This window comes from Purpureocillium lilacinum (genome assembly GCF_023168085.1).
Source record: "Purpureocillium lilacinum CBS 284.36 DNA, scaffold_1, whole genome shotgun sequence".
NCBI lineage: Eukaryota > Fungi > Ascomycota > Sordariomycetes > Hypocreales > Ophiocordycipitaceae > Purpureocillium > Purpureocillium lilacinum.
In genome coordinates, this window is record NW_027072111.1 from 7,204,973 (window position 1) to 7,221,072 (window position 16,100).

A 16,100-nucleotide genomic window follows, 5' to 3' on the forward strand; every position below is an offset into this window, starting at 1 on the left:
CAAAACAGGCAAAAGTTACGCCTTGCAGGGGACAATAAGCCAGTCCCGTCGTTGGCGCTCCTTTTCCACTTGTGTGGCATGACGGCTCTTCGGCAACAGCTTTCCTACCTGTGTGGGTATTGATGCCATGCAAGCCAATCGGTACGGAGCACGCATCCGAGTACTTGATCTTGCTTAAGTCACGCAGTACATTCGCTCGGATTGCCCCTCTAGGCGAGCAAGCGGAATCTAAGTGATGCCACGGACTCATCCCTACATGGGTATCCGAAGGTGTACGGTCAGGGTCCCGCAACCAACAAAGCGTTCGATCTGTGGCCACCAATTGTTTCGTTTCCAGGGCCCCCCCCCCCCCCGGCCCGGCCACCCAAAACCCCCGGTCGGCCTCCAGTTTGCTCCCCTGTACTTCTGGGGTATGTTGCCCCACAACACCGGCTTGCCCCGCCTAAGCATTTCTTGGAACAGTTGCGCCCTCCGGACAGGGCTCTTCGGCGCAACACATGGCCCCCGGCGTTCCACACAACAGAGACCCAGCCGGCGTGAGGTACAATATGACTATGAAACTGAGCGAGTGACGCCGCTCCCAGCTCGACAGCAGTGGGCCCGATGTGCATCCATGGGGTGGTTGTTGCCGCCCGCAGCCACGGGTTGCAACATGCGGGTGGCCTTTTTTGCTGCCACCAACTGGCCCGGATGCTGGACATGCCGATTTGCCGTGACTTTGTATGCGCCCTCTGGAAGCTAAGGAGTACTGTACAGTACACTGACAACATGGAAACAGTACTATGTCAAATGTGGCTCGTGCTTGTGCATGGCCGAGTCTGGAAGACAACCGGACATATAAGGAAGGAAGAAAGGTTATCCGTGTAGAGTGCCATCACGTCACTAGCATCAATGAGCTAGTACTTCAGGATAGTGATGGCAACACGCTTGTCATTGCAAAATGCGGGGATAGCATATGGAAGGACCAAAAAGACCAGGAGGTTGTAGTCGAGTTCTACTGATCGCTATTCTAGAACGCTTTCTTGTCGTTAGGCCGTTAGCCCTGGATAGTCAGGATAGCAAAGGATTGGGGGCTACGTAGACTAGTGTAGGTACAAACAGTGTCCAAGGTGGACGAAGAGACATGTATACCGGCACGGATTCCCATCCCTCCCTTGTGTAAGGGAAGCCGTGTCTTCTCGGGGGACTTTCTCTCACCTCGGCTTCTCTCCTCGTTACTATACTTTACTGATGTAGCAGCCGCTTCCCAAGAAACTGTCAGACTATATAGTTGCGAAGGTTAGATGTGATTACCGAGTTCTACTGAGTTACAACCATGCCCCTACAATCTATTAGATCTTCCTCTATCTGATCCTTTCTATAGAGCAGCCTTCCTTTTGTGATTGAGTGGTCGCAAAATGGACTGCTGAGTCATATTGGCGACCATGTTGCCTTCTGAATCCCACAGCCTAGATTCCGAGTAGGTCCGGCCATTACCGCCGGTAACAGTTTTCATCTCTCTCAAATGCCATCGAGTCAGATCCAGGTCCGTATCAAACAGCCTGAAGGCAAATTCGAGGCTAGAGCATGCCCCAGCGTCGTCCAGAAACATGGCATTATGCGCCAGTGGCAGGAAAGATAATGCACCATCCATGATAAAGCCGAGTCCGGCGTAGTGACTGCACCGCATCTCAAGAGGGTGGCTGCAGCGGAACCAATCCGCCGACGTTTTGGACGTTAAATCCATGCCATCCTGTGGTGTCTTGGTACCCTTTGCAAGGCCATTCAGGTTATTCGAAATAACCCCTTCAGGGGTTCCACGGCACTCGAAGAAGCGACCCAAGAGGTCAAATTGAACACGAAACACCTCGGCCAGTTCTTCCGTAACCTCACCCTTGCTCACCATCCCTCGTATTGTTTCTGACGTGTCCAGACATTTCTCAACCGGTGAATAGCGCGTCTGTGGCGTTGCAGAGTAGACCAGCAGGGAATCCTTCTCTTTCACCTGGAAGTCGACCACCATGATCATACACAGTCGAGTTACTCCGTCATGCTGCTCTTGGCCGATTTCTACCACCCTCGTCGCAAAGGTTCTGGTGTCACGGACGCGACGTATCGAGCACATCAATTTGCGTTCCGTTATGGCCGGGCCGAGATAGTTTCCCATCGCCGAATAGAGCACATAATTCGGGGAGACTGTTTGACTTGCAGCTTCAATCCCAACACCAACTGCGCAGCCTCCGTATGCGATGTTTTTGGTATTACCCATGCGACCAGGATTGAAGCAGCTCGTGAACAGATCCGAGCTGAGTTTCTCCACCGATATTTGTTGCTGCAATGTGCTAGCCATGACTGCTGCAGTTTGTTGGCGCCGTAGTCGTGAAGGTTGTAAGTTATGTGAGTAATGAATTAGCGCAACACAAGGAAGTTGCTATACATATCGGCGAGAAATGAAGGGATATTCACGGCCTAGTATGGGTAACCCATGAGCCAGTCGCTATCTCTGCGGAATGGGTCTTGTTCAGAGGCTATATGTCCTCGCCGGGCTGGATTTTAGTCATGTGCACTAATGTCGGTCAAGCCGACTGCCGAGGTCCATTGTGGATACAGCACATGGTGTGAGAGGGATCAGAAGCACAATCATCACATTCAAACAATCTGAGATATCGCAAACATATCCGAGGTTTATTCGCAGTCAAGGGTAAGACTTTGCGGGAAATCAAAATTCAGCGATGCTTATGTTGTGGCAATCAGATGTTGTTTTCATTGTTATCGCTGTGCAAAGTAGCTCAAGTCAACTGGAACACCATTCGAGCGCAAGTGCCCTATAGCAGCGCGTATTGTAGGAATACTTCATTTCTTTGTTGCCTGTTCTGTGAGTAGGCGGCGCTGCAATCTACGGAATTCCCAGCTGTCGAGTCTAGGGTGTGGAAGTGAATTGCCTCGGTTCTGCACTACATACGCCACCTGCAGCCCGTGGCTGTGCTTTGCCAAGGCGTGGCGGCGCGGATGCGCGAGCGCATGCGAGATGGCATCATGTGACCGGGGCTGGTGCTACCACAGGGGCGACCTGGCCTGGCAAGACATGAGCCTCTCGGCAAAGGCTCGGCCAGGATCCACTCACAACGACGTGCGATGTTTTCGACTCCACGGCACGCTGCACATTCCAGGCATTTTACATGTGCTGGGATGCGGAGTTCAAGAGAGGACGGTCGCGCATGTTTCAATCGCGTCGCTAATCACGCAGAAATGGGCCAGGGGACCCAGCGGTATGTCCGCAGGCCTTTGCCCTCCTTTCAGTGTCTCTCCACAAAAACCCGGCAGGCCCGGGATTCGGCGTTTGTTTGAGAAATAAGCGTATCAACATGCCGAATTACACGAATTTGTCAAAGCGACACGTTTTGCAGCCCGAGAGGGTTAAGAAAACTCTGGTGGCGCCATGGTGGGTTTGCGAGACTGGGTAAACAGCAACAGCAGTCGACCCCAGCGACGCATACTTGCATATAAATACTTGCCTGGCCAACGGAAAATGTTCTGGAAATTCGAGTTAGAGCATACATGACCCGACGACGTCGATTCTACAATTATGGCTATCCAATTTTCTATATATACCTGCCAGCCCATTCCAACCGCAGTCAAGTCTCCTGATCCATCTTCACGGGACTCTGGACTGTGGTCCCCGCTCTCCTGCACACTGATCTATACTCAGACTTCTGCAATAATTGTTGATTGCCCCCCTAGCGTAGCGGCCACCACCAAGCTTGCAACGTGGATCAAATCCACATTACCGACGGGCTGCATTTTGAAACACTTCGTCGCCACTCACGCCCATGGAGATCATTTTTTTGGCTTCCCAGTCTTGGCCGAACACTTTCCAGGCGTCACTGCAGTCGCAACCCAGATGGTGATTGGCGGCGTGGAGTACCAGTATGCTCCTGCGCTGTACGAAAATGGCTGGAAAGTTCGTTTTCCGCCCACTGACGACGGCAACGGTTTGCCAGCAACGAGAGTCGAGTTCGCGGCTCTCCCGTCGTCCAACGTGATGGACCTGGACGGCCACCACATCAAATTCTACGACGCGCCACACGGCGACACTGATGCCAATTCATTTTTGCACCTGCCTGAATTGGGACTCGTGGTAGCTGGTGATATTGTGTATAACGGGGACTGCCACCAGTGGCTTGGCGAAGCTTCCACGTCGGAGAAACGAGCAAGATGGTTGGAAGCTCTGTCGCAGATTGGGGCGCTGAATCCAAAGACAGTTGTACCTGGGCATACGTTTACACCTGCGCTGGAAGCGAACGAAGCGATTGCTCGGTCCATGCTCGAGAGCACCAAGGAATATATTCAGAGGTTTGAGGAGGAACTGAAGAAGGTTGAGACTAAGGAGGAATTGTTCGAAAGGATGCAGTCGTGGCAGCCACGGTGGAACACTGTCCTTCTGATCCAAGGTTGCGCGGCTAACATACGAGCCAAGTGACCTTGGTTATACTACTTGTTTAGCGGTAAAGAAATACACAATCGCCTCCAGAGCTTCAATTATAATAAGGCCAATAGACACTATCAAAGTTCATTCCACATTTACTATCGCATTGGTAGCGCACACAGCTTCGCGCTTGCCAGGACTTCTAGAATCCCTGTCAATGCCGAGCCAGGCAACGATGGCCGCGTGATATCACGGGTCGATGATCTCGTGGGTATATCAACTTCGTTGCACTGCTATGGCACCGGGGGTTTATTATTTAGAACCCTCTGGAAAGTTGCGCGATGCGGCCTCGTTTCGTACTCTTATCGGCAGTTACAGATGATTTCGTCGTCCATGGACTGAATTACCTGAACCGACACTACTTCTGACCTGCAACGACTGCTTCAACACACTGGGCCAAGTCCTCCTGTGGCAAGCCCAGCTTTTCATTCCACAACCCATTCGTCTCCGAGAAATGCGCCAGCCCGCCCTTTCCGTAAATAGCGGCAGCAATTAGGCCCAGAGTACCTCCGAGCATCCCAGCCTTCACCTGTGCAAAGCTGTCCTCCCATAACCCGTCGACGGTTCCCTGACTTAGCGCAAATTTGACAGCCGTAGCTCTCCCAAGAGCTTCAACCACCTCGTTCTGCGTCACCGTGAAGCTGTTAATGTAAACGTGCTGGTTCTGGGTAATGGCCAAGTTCTTCAGAGACTTCGCGATAGCCCGGCCGACCTGATCCAAGTTTGTGGCCTCGTATGGAATATCCCCGCCATCGAAGACTGTTGCGGTACGTGCAGCCACGTTAATGCCCCCAAACCCGGGGATTCTCAAGCCCCAGTCGAACATGGAGCCTGAGACAACTGCGACCCATGACATCTTCTCCTCTTGGGTCTTGAGAAACTTGACAACGTCAATCTTGTCTTTCAGAAAAGGGATAATGGCGGAGGCATTTGGGTTTGCGGTATCAACTCCATACTCGGATGGCACGAACACTTTGACTCCTGCGTCAATTGCCGCCTTCGCAATCGCCTTCTGTGTTGTCAAAGCCCCCCCGGGAATGATACTCGAAATGGCACAGATAATGGCGTCCTGGCCCTTGAAGATTTGAAGCAGAGATTCATCGGAGTAATCCGACTTGAGATGCTCCACCGATTCTGGGATGACACCCTCAGAGGTCTCTCGTGTCAACGCTGTGACGATGAAGTCCTCATCTAGAAGCGCCTTGATGGTCGATCGGCCCACGTTGCCGCTTGCGCCAACAACGAGAACCTTCTTAACAGCTGGCAAAGTCATGGCGGTCTTTATGTAAACACTGACGGGGTGACTCGAGTATCGAAGCTTTTGTTGTTGCGACAAACCTAGGGTAACATGAAGGCAAGCGCGCCTTTTGAAGTCTGGGTTTGATGGGTGGCTTCTGCCCAGACTCCACGGAGTCGAGTTTAGGCCAGAGCATATCCCCATTAGTCACGTAAGCACACAAGCAATTGCCCGAGGTAGATTGATTAATAGTGATGTTAACCAAACAGACCCAAACCTTCATGATGTTGTCGTCGTGTGGATGCGCCACTGTCTCTTCTGCGTTAGATCGCACGCTATTAGACTTGCGCTAAAATCTGCCGGTTCCGCTGCGACAGGCACGATGCCAAGGCTGCCGTGGCTGCGTTGGTGTGTGGGTCGCAGGGATGCAGTCCCAGCATTGTTCGGCAAACTAAGAATAACCGCATCCACCAGATGCCCAGCCAAGCCAAGGGTGCTCCCACTGGGGCACTCGGTCTGTGGGATCCACTTTAGTGAGCCGGTTGATGAGGTTATCATCCCGCGCCGAAGGGGCAGCTTTCAAATACGCACCCCGCCCGCACGGAATTGGGGGTCGAGGGGCTCTGGTGATTCACCTTCGTCTCACCACGATACCACAGTAGTGAGTGTCACCGCAAGAAGTCATCGGACTTGTTGATATCATCAAAGACCAAGCATTTCACTTCCGTCACAGCAACACCTTTCTGCCGTGGACCTTTGTCATGTGACATGTCTGCGCTGTTCACCTCATCAAAGCACTAGTCTTTTCGCCGCCGAAGGAGGGTCCTTTTCTACCATGGACATTGCCATGCCTCTACGGCTCGCTGATGGGCAGGAATCTACCATGGATGTACCTGGAAGCTGGGCTGACTGCATCCTGCCGCTGGGTGAGGAGAGTGGCTTCCGACGCCCCTCCGCAGACGCCGATCCAAAGTTGTCGGCGCTCCTCTCCGCCGCGAGCTACCCCGTTCCCACTCCGAGCAACCGGCAACGTCCGACCCCTACCTGGCCCGACTCAATGTCAACCGCATTTTATGGTGGGCTGTATGTTGAGGCGCCGGGTGAGACGATGCGGCCCGGACATGAGGCAGCTTTTCACGTTGCCGACTCTACCCGGCGCAGCACCGGGGACGTTTTGACGACATCCTCAACATCCAGGTGGAGGGGCAAAGGGCCAAGTCCTGGTGCCGCAAAGCGTCATCGGAAGGGAGCGTCCGAGAAGCAGGTTGGCCGACCGCGAAAGCCTGTGGACTTGTCCGATTGCGATGATCCGGAAGAGGTAAGATTCATATCCGCCGCCGATGCAAGCCCCCCAGCGTCGTGAAGTTGAAACTGACGAGTATATGTTGTCTACATAGCGGCGGCGGCGGCAAATTCGCCTTGCACAGCGGACATACCGTCTTCGCAAAGAATCGCGTGTCTCACTCCTCGCCACGCGGGTCACTGAACTCGAGTCCTCCGTTGACAAGATGGGCGCCGCTATCATCTCGCTTGGAACCCGACTAGTTCAGTCCGGGGCACTCGTCCCACACCCGGACCTAGGGATTTGCTTAGGCGAGACGATGCAGACATGCCAACGGCTGCTGCGCGAGTCGAACGGTCAAAACGAGGATCGCGACATGGAGATTCAATACAGTGGTGGACAAGGTACCGCTTCCGACCCGGTTCTGCAGCTGCCGTCGGAACCATACACGCCGCCGATCCCACCAGTAGATCTGTCGCTTTTGGGATTGGGCAACGGCAATCCAACCCCCAAAGACGGTCGTGGTGGCGCAGCAATCATCACGCACGCTGAGTTCATGGAGAGGTTGCATTCTGCAATCATCTTCTGCGCATACTCCGTCTTAGCAGACCCATCCACACCAGTCGAACGTATAAGTAAACAGTTCCGCCTAACTCTGGCTGTGATGGATCGGAGGCGCATGTTGGGATACTTTGCGGCGTCCTTACAGGCTAAGCTGAGCCGTAGTAGACTTGGCAGGGAGTGGAGCGATGTGCCGTTCTTCCAGCTCGGCGGCGCCGGCACCCACTACTTCTGGTCAAGCGAGAAGCAACGAGCTGAGCAAATTCACAATGGGCAGCAGGGAATCGACAACGACACCGCGTTTCTACCATCGCCCTCGTCGTCGCCCTCGTACTCTGCCTCACCGCCATATTCAGAACGATCGATCACGTGGCCGCACGTGCCCGTCTCGTCATCTGTTTTCCCTGTCGACGTATGGCAGGAGGTTGATGGGGACTGGTTCGACATGCAGGACTTGGAGCTTTACCTACGCGAACGCGACACGACGCTTTTTAGTGAAAATGCTGGAGGTCCGAGGGGTTATAGTGCAACCGCGCAATCATCTCTAAATGGGTTCGTCAATGCCGAATGGCTCATTCGAAGTAAGTCCCTCCAAATTTCTTGCCAATGAATTCCGTAACGCCATGCTCACTTTCTCAGCCCTAATACAAAGGAAGACATGTCTGGGCCGTTCGGCGGGCTTTCGGCGGCGAGACGTAGAGTTTGCCTTGACAGGTACGATATCTACACTTGCCTGACGGCCCTGGGCGGCCACGGCCTTGTCTTTGGAAAGCGAACAGATATAGAACGGGTGCGAACGAGAGGATTGCTGAACGGGCTCTTCGATCCACCCGAGGAGATCAACCCCCGCACTTGGGCTCAAGTGTATTTCCAAATCCCTCTTCGCCCTCTTCGCCAGTGAAGATCCGATGCTCCTGGATCCATGGGCAAGTGTAATCGTCTTAGGGTAAGCCTAGACTTACATGTAGGGTCTCGAGCGCCTAACCCACGGTCCATGGAGAGTCGAACTTCTGGGTTTGTTGGTGGTAAGATCCATGTGTCACCCAGAGTGCAGCACGACTGAGTACTGGTGTTGGCAAAGGTTACTAAGATATAGTATCACGGAGCGCCACTAGCCGGTGGTTTAATGGAACGATATCAGACGGAAAGCAGATTGGGAAGGCGTCATGTCATTACTGACACGACTGCTTGGCTTTCCTGGCCGTCTCAAGCGTAACATTGCCAACCTGCAAGACCATGCCCATGCCAACAGCCTGGTGCCAGAGAACATGGCAATGCATAAGCCACAGACCAGGATTATGGAGCGGAAAGCGTAGGACGACGTGTCCCTGCGGTTTAATGTACACCGTATCTCTTTTTAGCGGCGTATCCAGGTTACGTTGCTTGTTTGCGTCATGAGCATCGTCGAAGGGGTTGTGCGTTTTACCGCGTGTGGCAGGCTGTCGCGAGTCGACGACGTAGAACTCATAACCGTGCTGCGAAGGGCTTGCATTAGTTTACTTCATAAATGGCGTCGTTTGATCCTTTAAGAGCGCCGCGTACCAGATGAAACGGGTGGCCCTTGTCGTCAACGTTATTCACAACCAGCTCCAACCATCTCTCGTCACCAGTCTCGAACCATGGAACACGAAAGTCTCTCATGGGATTCGCTTGAACGGTTCCGTTTGCCCAAGTTGCGTTATCCATGGCCAGTAAAGGTTTGGCGGTGGGGTCTTTCCACACCCACGATGTATGGTTGAGCTCGCCCCATGGCTCATCATTTTTGAACGAGTTGATGGCGAGGCTCGTATATAGCAGCGCCACCTCGACGGGGTCGGTTCGTAGCATAGACGAGTCTGGAATACGGGGTGCCTCTGCATTATCCAGATCGTAGATCTCAACGACTGCGGTCTTTTGTTTCCGACGGAACGCCGCGTCGGAGGGATCGGTCCAGATAAGCGGGAACAATTGCTTGCTTGTGAGCGCAGGATTCCAGACGGGCATCAACCTGCACCAGACACAGTCAGCTCAAAGCGCCACTGTCACTAAACATGTTGGAAACGGACTCTGGATCCAGGATTATCGCGATGGTAGCATCCGTGATTTTGGTGGTGCGGTCCTCTGGAACCAGAAGTACGTCAACCCGTTGACCGGGATAGATTACTCCAATTGCACGCGTCTGCGGCGTCGTATTCGACACCACTCCGCCTCCATCGACCGTAATCAGCTGGAAAGATGCCCCTTTCAGCTGAAGAGAGTACCCCGTGGATGATCCAGTGTTGATAACCCTCACCCGTGTAGCTCTCGTACCCGGGACACGTACCACAGGCGTGGCTGTCTCCACGCAGTCGACCGGTGCGCCAGGACGAGCATCTGAGCAATTATATGACCCGCAACCGTTTATGAGCAAAGAATCCGGGGCCGGCTATGCGATGCGTTAGGATCTAAACACGACGATGCCGGCAGTTGATGAGGTTACCTCGTATGCAAAACTTCGAAAGTCTTTATACTCCGCGATGACGGCATCGGCGCTGGCATGATACCAATCACCAATGAGTAGTAGCTTCTCACTGTCGTACTCGTAGAGAGACAGGTCGCCGTTTATCTGGTCCTGATCGGCAGGTTTGTGGACGATGAGGCCGCCGTATAAGCCGTCTGCTCGTTTTACCGCCGAATGTGCGTGGTACCAGAACGTGCCGTGCTGCTCCTGCGGGATCTGGAATTTGTAGGTAAACGAGTCCGTGGGCCGTATGGAGCATTGCGTCACGCCAACGACGCCGTCCATCTCGTTGGCTTCTGACGCCCTATTAGCCGGCAAGACTGGCGCGCACAAACACTGGTTGACACGGGCTCACCTTTCATGAGCATACCGTGCCAGTGCACGGCAAGGCCATCGTGGGTATCGTTAGCAATGCTATTGGTGATTATCACTTCGATTCGGTCGCCCGATCGGGCTTCTATTGTTGGACCTGGAAACTGGCCTGCTTGCCAATTAGCAACCCGTTCTCGCATTACTGTACGGAGTCGCGGGAGTCGTACCGTTGATGAGGTAGATGTCCTTGAGCACGCCATCCGGCCTGCGTGTCCCCTTGGTAACGTTCCAGTTCAGGTGAATTGTGCGTGGTTGGCGGAATATGTGCCGTTGCGGGTGCAGGATGGATGGGTCGTCGTCGTGGAGGTTGTCGCCGGGTTCAGCGTGGCTTTGCGGCTCTGTGATCTCGGCGCCACTGCCGTCGCCACCATCGGCGAGCCAAGCGCTTGGCGGTGACGAAACTTCCGATCTGCTGTATGTCTGGACAATCGCAAAGTACAGGCCAAAACAGATGATGGGAATCATCAGCCAGAGGCATAGCCAGGAGGACAACCCCGGACGGCAGCGTTTGGCGGGCGCATTCTGACTGAAAACAACAGGCTCCATGGCCCCGACTTGACGGAGAGCGAACAAAAAAGAATGACAGTGGTACCACTAGCCCACTTGTTCTTGGGCAAGTCGCGCGATCCAAAGACATGGTCCGCCCAGGACGACGGAGCAATTGGCCTCAGCAGAACGGCTCATTCCGGAGAAGAGGGTAGGAGTGGTGGGCTTGCAGATTGTCGAGCTTCGCGCAATGAGCCTGCTCGGGGAAGTCATGAGTCAACAAGAAGGTCTCTGGATGGAGTCGCAGCCCTGCTCCGCTGCAAGTTTGCGAAAATGGAACCGGCACGTGTCCGTGGCTTTCCCGGCCAGCATGTGCCTGCACGTGGCTCGCGACTTGGAACCACGAAGACGGGCAGACTGGATAAACATGGAATCAGAGTTGCAGGACCATGTCACACACATCAAGCGACTCCAAACGCCGACATCGTCAATGGCAAAAAGGCAGCGTTGGTGATCAACACTGTCGCGGCCGGGGCCCGCGCACGTGGGCTCGCTCGTTGGCGGGCATATGTCCACTAGCCGTTGCCAAGTAGCACCGCCTGTCCTCCCCATGCCACCACCTGTCCGCACCAATTGAAGTTAGCCAATGTAGTACTTCACTATAATAACAGCCAGGCCGGCAGGGGCGCACCAGGATCCATCACGCCCAATACACAAGCCATGCGATCCAGGGCCCAAGCTCAACTCTTTCTCTGGCTTGGGGCACATGCACTGAGACACGTTACACTGCGCAGAGTCTGTGGATTCCGCTAGACTACAAAGGCCGCCCCAATCCGTCGCGGCGCGGTCGCACCACACACCACGTGTGTTCTCTGCCGCCCTTTGTCTCGCCGGTCACGAGAGCCAGTCACACAAACAGACGGAAGCGGTCCCGATGTCCGCATGACACGGGTGTGCAGTGGGATTGTCACTGCGCGTTGCCCCGTACTATGCCGTGTCGATTTCCCGCCTCTGGCGATATAGCTGAACGACCGCGACGTAACGATGCCCGTCAGCGCTCGATTTGCTTTCTCAACACCCTCAGTACCCGCCGTGTCTCTATCAACTTTGGCGGACACGTTCGTTACAATCGCTGCATCACGTCCGCATAGGTCGCACTACCTCTAGCCGATGCCGGCTCTTTAGCCTTGCTCCATCCCGCGAGGTTGTATCGGTTCACAATCCACCCTGGGCAAGCGCCTCCGCTTCAGAGCCATTTCGACGCCAGGTCGTGCTGCATCCTGGCCGGCTAATTGGTTCACTGTGACGCTGCGCTGGCGCAGCTTTGTGTCTCCTGGCGCATTGCATAAGAAAATTCCTCCTTCGGCCGTCTCTATCATCTGGTGCCAGTTCTGCTAGCCCCCGATCGCCACGCCCCCGAGTTGCACCACTGGAGCGGGACTCTCGGCTTCGCTTGTGTGCAAACCTCTGCTCAACTAGGTCTATTGGACTCGTTGGAAGCGGGAGTCCACGTCTTGACAACGAGAAAGGAGCCTAGGACTAGCTCCGGCAAAATTGTCCCGCGGCGTGTACCCGGTGAGCGATGGCACACGTCGTGCCTGTAGCTCACCACTCTTATAAGCTTGCGTTGTCCCCCTCCTGTTGCCTCAGCATTCAGTCAAACCTGTGTCTCAATTGAATTGGTCGTATCGTCGACGGTGACGATAAAGTCGCGTCATGTGGTATTCTGCGCTAGGTGTTTCCCTACTGGCCTCGGCTGCCACCGTGCACGCCGGGTCTCTGAAGGACATTAAGCACATTATCCTCTTCATGCAGGAGAATCGATCCTTTGACCACGTATGTGCATTACCCTCTTGCTTCTCTTCTCGTTCAGCTAAATGGTACCTAATATGTGATAATAGTACTTTGGCACCATGCCTGGTACGAGGAACTTTGGCGATCCCAACGTCCACATGAACGATGGCGTGCCTGTATGGAAGCAGTAAACCGCCAAATCATCGCCTCGACACGTAGGGGCCATTTGCTGATCGCTCCAACCACAGAAAGATCAAGACCCCGCAGAATGGAGTCAGTTACATGACTCCCTGGCACATAAACTACCTCGGTGGTGACTGGCCGGAAGCAACCCAGTGCATGGGTGGCGGCTCTAACGGCTGGGAGGCCATGCACGGTGCTTGGAACAATGGAAAGGGCGATGGGTGGGCTCTCTACGATACTGACTATAGTATGGGCTATTACACGCAGCGGGATGTCCAGACGCACTGGGACATTGCAAATGGCTGGACCATCATGGACAACTCGCACCAGAGCGTGCTCGGTGTCACAGACCCCAATCGCATCATGTGGATGAGCGGCTCGGTCAATGCAAAAGGCTCGCCCACAAATCCCAATGGCGAAGACGGCAACATTCTCTCCAACCGCGCTAGCCCTGGATGCGACCGACCCAAGGTCAACTGTTTTCCCTTTGTACACAAGACGGTTCCAGAGCACCTCGAGGAAGCAGGGATCACTTGGCGCGTCTGGCAGGATTTCGACAACTTTGAGGATAACATGCTGGCCTACTTCAAGCAGTACCAGGATGCTCCTAGTGGTAATGTGCTTCGCGATAACGGCATCTCTTTTCCCGGTTTGCAAGCCTTTTACGACGCATGTGCCAATGGTACTCTGCCCCAGGTTAGCTGGATTGTTGGCCCAGCTGAGCAGACGGAGCACGCCCCCAACATGCCCATCGACGGCGCCTGGCTGCATAAGAACATTGTCGACGCCGTTATGCATAGTCCTGTATACAACGAAACGGCTCTCATCATTAGCTACGACGAGCAAGGTGGCTGGGCTGATCACGTCATCCCTCCCGTCGCGCCTAGTGATGCTGCCGGCGAGTGGATTGAGGACCCCTTTAATCCGGCCAACGGTGTTGTGCCCATTGGCCCTGGTAAGTGTCCTGACAGCTTGCGACTTGGGATAAGTATAATAGCAGCATATTAGCTAACCATGCACCCAGGCCCTCGTGTACCTCGCTTTATCGTCTCTCCTTGGACGCGTGGCGGCCACGTCTTTACGGAGACTGGCGATCACACCTCGGACATCATGTTTCTTGAGGCTTGGGCCGCAGCAAACGGCTACAATCTGAGTGCATCCGGCATAACACCCTGGCGCCGCGAGCACATGACTGACATGGTCAACGCCTTTGACTTTGAGAATCCCGACTACTCGTTGCCTCATCTTACCCCTGTCCGTACCCCTGAAGCTCGCCCGGACAACAACTGGAGCGGCAACCTGTCACTGGGCTCCTTATCCGGCCCTTGGGTTGGACCAGCTAAGTGTCAAAAGGGGTTTGCCCATGGCAACTATCCCACCATCCCCTATGGCGAAGAAAACGCCGGGCAGAACATGGCCTCGCTCGTCGAGGACGGTTATAAGCTTGTACGGGGAGCCATCACTGAGGGTCGCTTCGTCACAATCGAGAGCGACGGGTTGGCCCTGGCACGCAATCGTAGAGCCAGGGTTCTCGGCGTCCAAGCGTTCGAGAAGCACGACCAGATCAAACAACGCTGGATCCTCCACAGCGCCGACGGCAATCGATTTGGAAACAGCTACTACCTCCAGTCCGCCGTCGACAATATGTACATTGCCGGCGATGGCGGCCTTACCAAGGACAGCAAGATGGCACAAGCATTCATCTTTGCCTACACTGCTGCTGGATCGACATATACTCTGAGCATCGGGGACGGGAAGTACCTCAGTTTCACTAAAAAGGACAAGGTCAACAAGACGTGCCGCGATGTCGGCAAGGTAACGTTTAGTAACAAGGCCACCAACTTTCAAGTCTTTGGGGTCAACTACCGCTCTTGAGACTGCCATGGGCTTGGACATGAAATGTGACCACGAGAATCGGCAGAACAAAGCTTAGTATAATAGAGTCGAACGACGGTCTACTTTTGCCGCGTACATGCGCACTTTATAACGGAGAACACGCGAGGTACTATAGCTAGAGTTATTCTATATCATATTAACCTTGAGTAACTATCACCAGTAACACATGTGCGGGACGGCCCGCCATCTGCACCCAGGGTCACTCACTTTTCCTCGATGAGCTCGCCAGCAAGAGCGCCCAGCAGCGCGAGAGGTAAATCATCAAACAGAAAAAGGAGGTTCAGATCTCGACGCAGCAATTGGTGTAAGCCGGCCCAACTTTGAGCCGGATGGCAGGGCAGAGCCTCAGCTGCACCGGACGATCTCCGAAATGTCTCTACCTTGGCGACGCGCTCTGAAACAGGATGGCAGCGCACTTTTAAATGCATTGACCGCAAGTGAAGGGACAATCGAGCCACGGGCGATCTGCAACTCTTCAGTCAGCGTATAACCTTCTCGCAGATTTCTGCGTACTACAATGGAGAGCATCATTCCGCTCACGGTTGGTCGCGTTTCTGGCTTGATTGCCTTGGGGAACGCCATTGGTAGGCCACGACGCCCAGTTCGCTGCTGCGCGCCTACTTACCAGTACAGTGACTTTCACTGTTCCGCTTCTGCTTGCTCTCTTGCTCGTGCGGCACTTTGACACCTCCGTCTCCGCCGCCACATGGTGCGATTCCACCAGCTGCCACCGGGATCTTGCTGACCGTTACTCAGGTCTGTGCTGGGCCGTCAATTACACTCCACGGCCTGGCCGTCATTTGTCCGAGCCGACTCTGTTGCCGGAACGCATGTCCACTGGACCGTGTCGACGGCGGCATACTCCAAGTTGGCCCTGGCTTTTCTTGGCGTCATATGTGGCGTCGTTACGCCTCTAGGGCTCGGAGACCAGATCCGGTCCGCTTCTGTCAGAGATGTGCCGTTTGAGTACGTGCGCGATCTGTCCAGTTTTGGGATGAGCACAATGGACCGCCCGGCCATGCCCTTGTCCCGAGATTGCATCATAACATCTGCTTACTGCCCTGGAGCCATTGGGGGGATCATCGGCCAAGATGGAGGCAACGTCTCAGTGAATCCAGAGCATCCCCCCACATCGCGAATTCCCAGCAATATTACCACCATGTTCAGGAGCGCATTGAAGAACTCGACTGTGGCGAGCATATTCGACATACAGTATCGATTTAGGGTTAGGGTTAGGGTTAGGGTTAGGGTTAGGGTTAGGGTTAGGGTTAGGGTTAGGGTTAGGGTTAGGGTTAGGGTTAGGGTTAGGGTTAGGGTTAGGTTAGGGTTAGGGTTAGGGTTAGGG

General features: G+C 54.3%; 4 protein-coding genes across 4 annotated transcripts; 2 read left to right on the forward strand and 2 right to left on the reverse strand.

The window, feature by feature from the left end:
• Positions 1 to 3,880: 3,880 nt before the first annotated feature.
• On the forward strand, positions 3,881 to 4,459 carry PLICBS_001780 (uncharacterized protein; the record flags this gene model as incomplete). The annotated part of the gene is made up of 1 exon (XM_018317120.2): positions 3,881 to 4,459. One exon carries the CDS (start codon positions 3,881 to 3,883, stop codon positions 4,457 to 4,459), a length of 579 nt encoding a protein of 192 aa, XP_018182645.1.
• Positions 4,460 to 4,823: 364 nt separating this feature from the next.
• Positions 4,824 to 5,738, reverse strand: PLICBS_001781 (uncharacterized protein; the record flags this gene model as incomplete). Its single annotated transcript, XM_018317119.2, has 1 exon — positions 4,824 to 5,738. One exon carries the CDS (start codon positions 5,736 to 5,738, stop codon positions 4,824 to 4,826), a length of 915 nt encoding a protein of 304 aa, XP_018182644.2.
• Positions 5,739 to 8,717: 2,979 nt separating this feature from the next.
• On the reverse strand, positions 8,718 to 10,942 carry PLICBS_001782 (uncharacterized protein; the record flags this gene model as incomplete). Its single annotated transcript, XM_065599904.1, has 7 exons — positions 8,718 to 9,020; positions 9,088 to 9,532; positions 9,591 to 9,645; positions 9,922 to 9,949; positions 10,004 to 10,320; positions 10,380 to 10,505; positions 10,564 to 10,942. The coding sequence occupies 7 exons, from the start codon at positions 10,940 to 10,942 to the stop codon at positions 8,718 to 8,720; spliced, it is 1,653 nt and encodes a 550-aa protein (XP_065455976.1).
• Positions 10,943 to 12,598: 1,656 nt separating this feature from the next.
• On the forward strand, positions 12,599 to 14,734 carry PLICBS_001783 (uncharacterized protein; the record flags this gene model as incomplete). Its single annotated transcript, XM_018317117.2, has 4 exons — positions 12,599 to 12,718; positions 12,784 to 12,863; positions 12,925 to 13,814; positions 13,884 to 14,734. The coding sequence occupies 4 exons, from the start codon at positions 12,599 to 12,601 to the stop codon at positions 14,732 to 14,734; spliced, it is 1,941 nt and encodes a 646-aa protein (XP_018182642.1).
• Between the last annotated feature and the right edge of the window lie 1,366 nt (positions 14,735 to 16,100).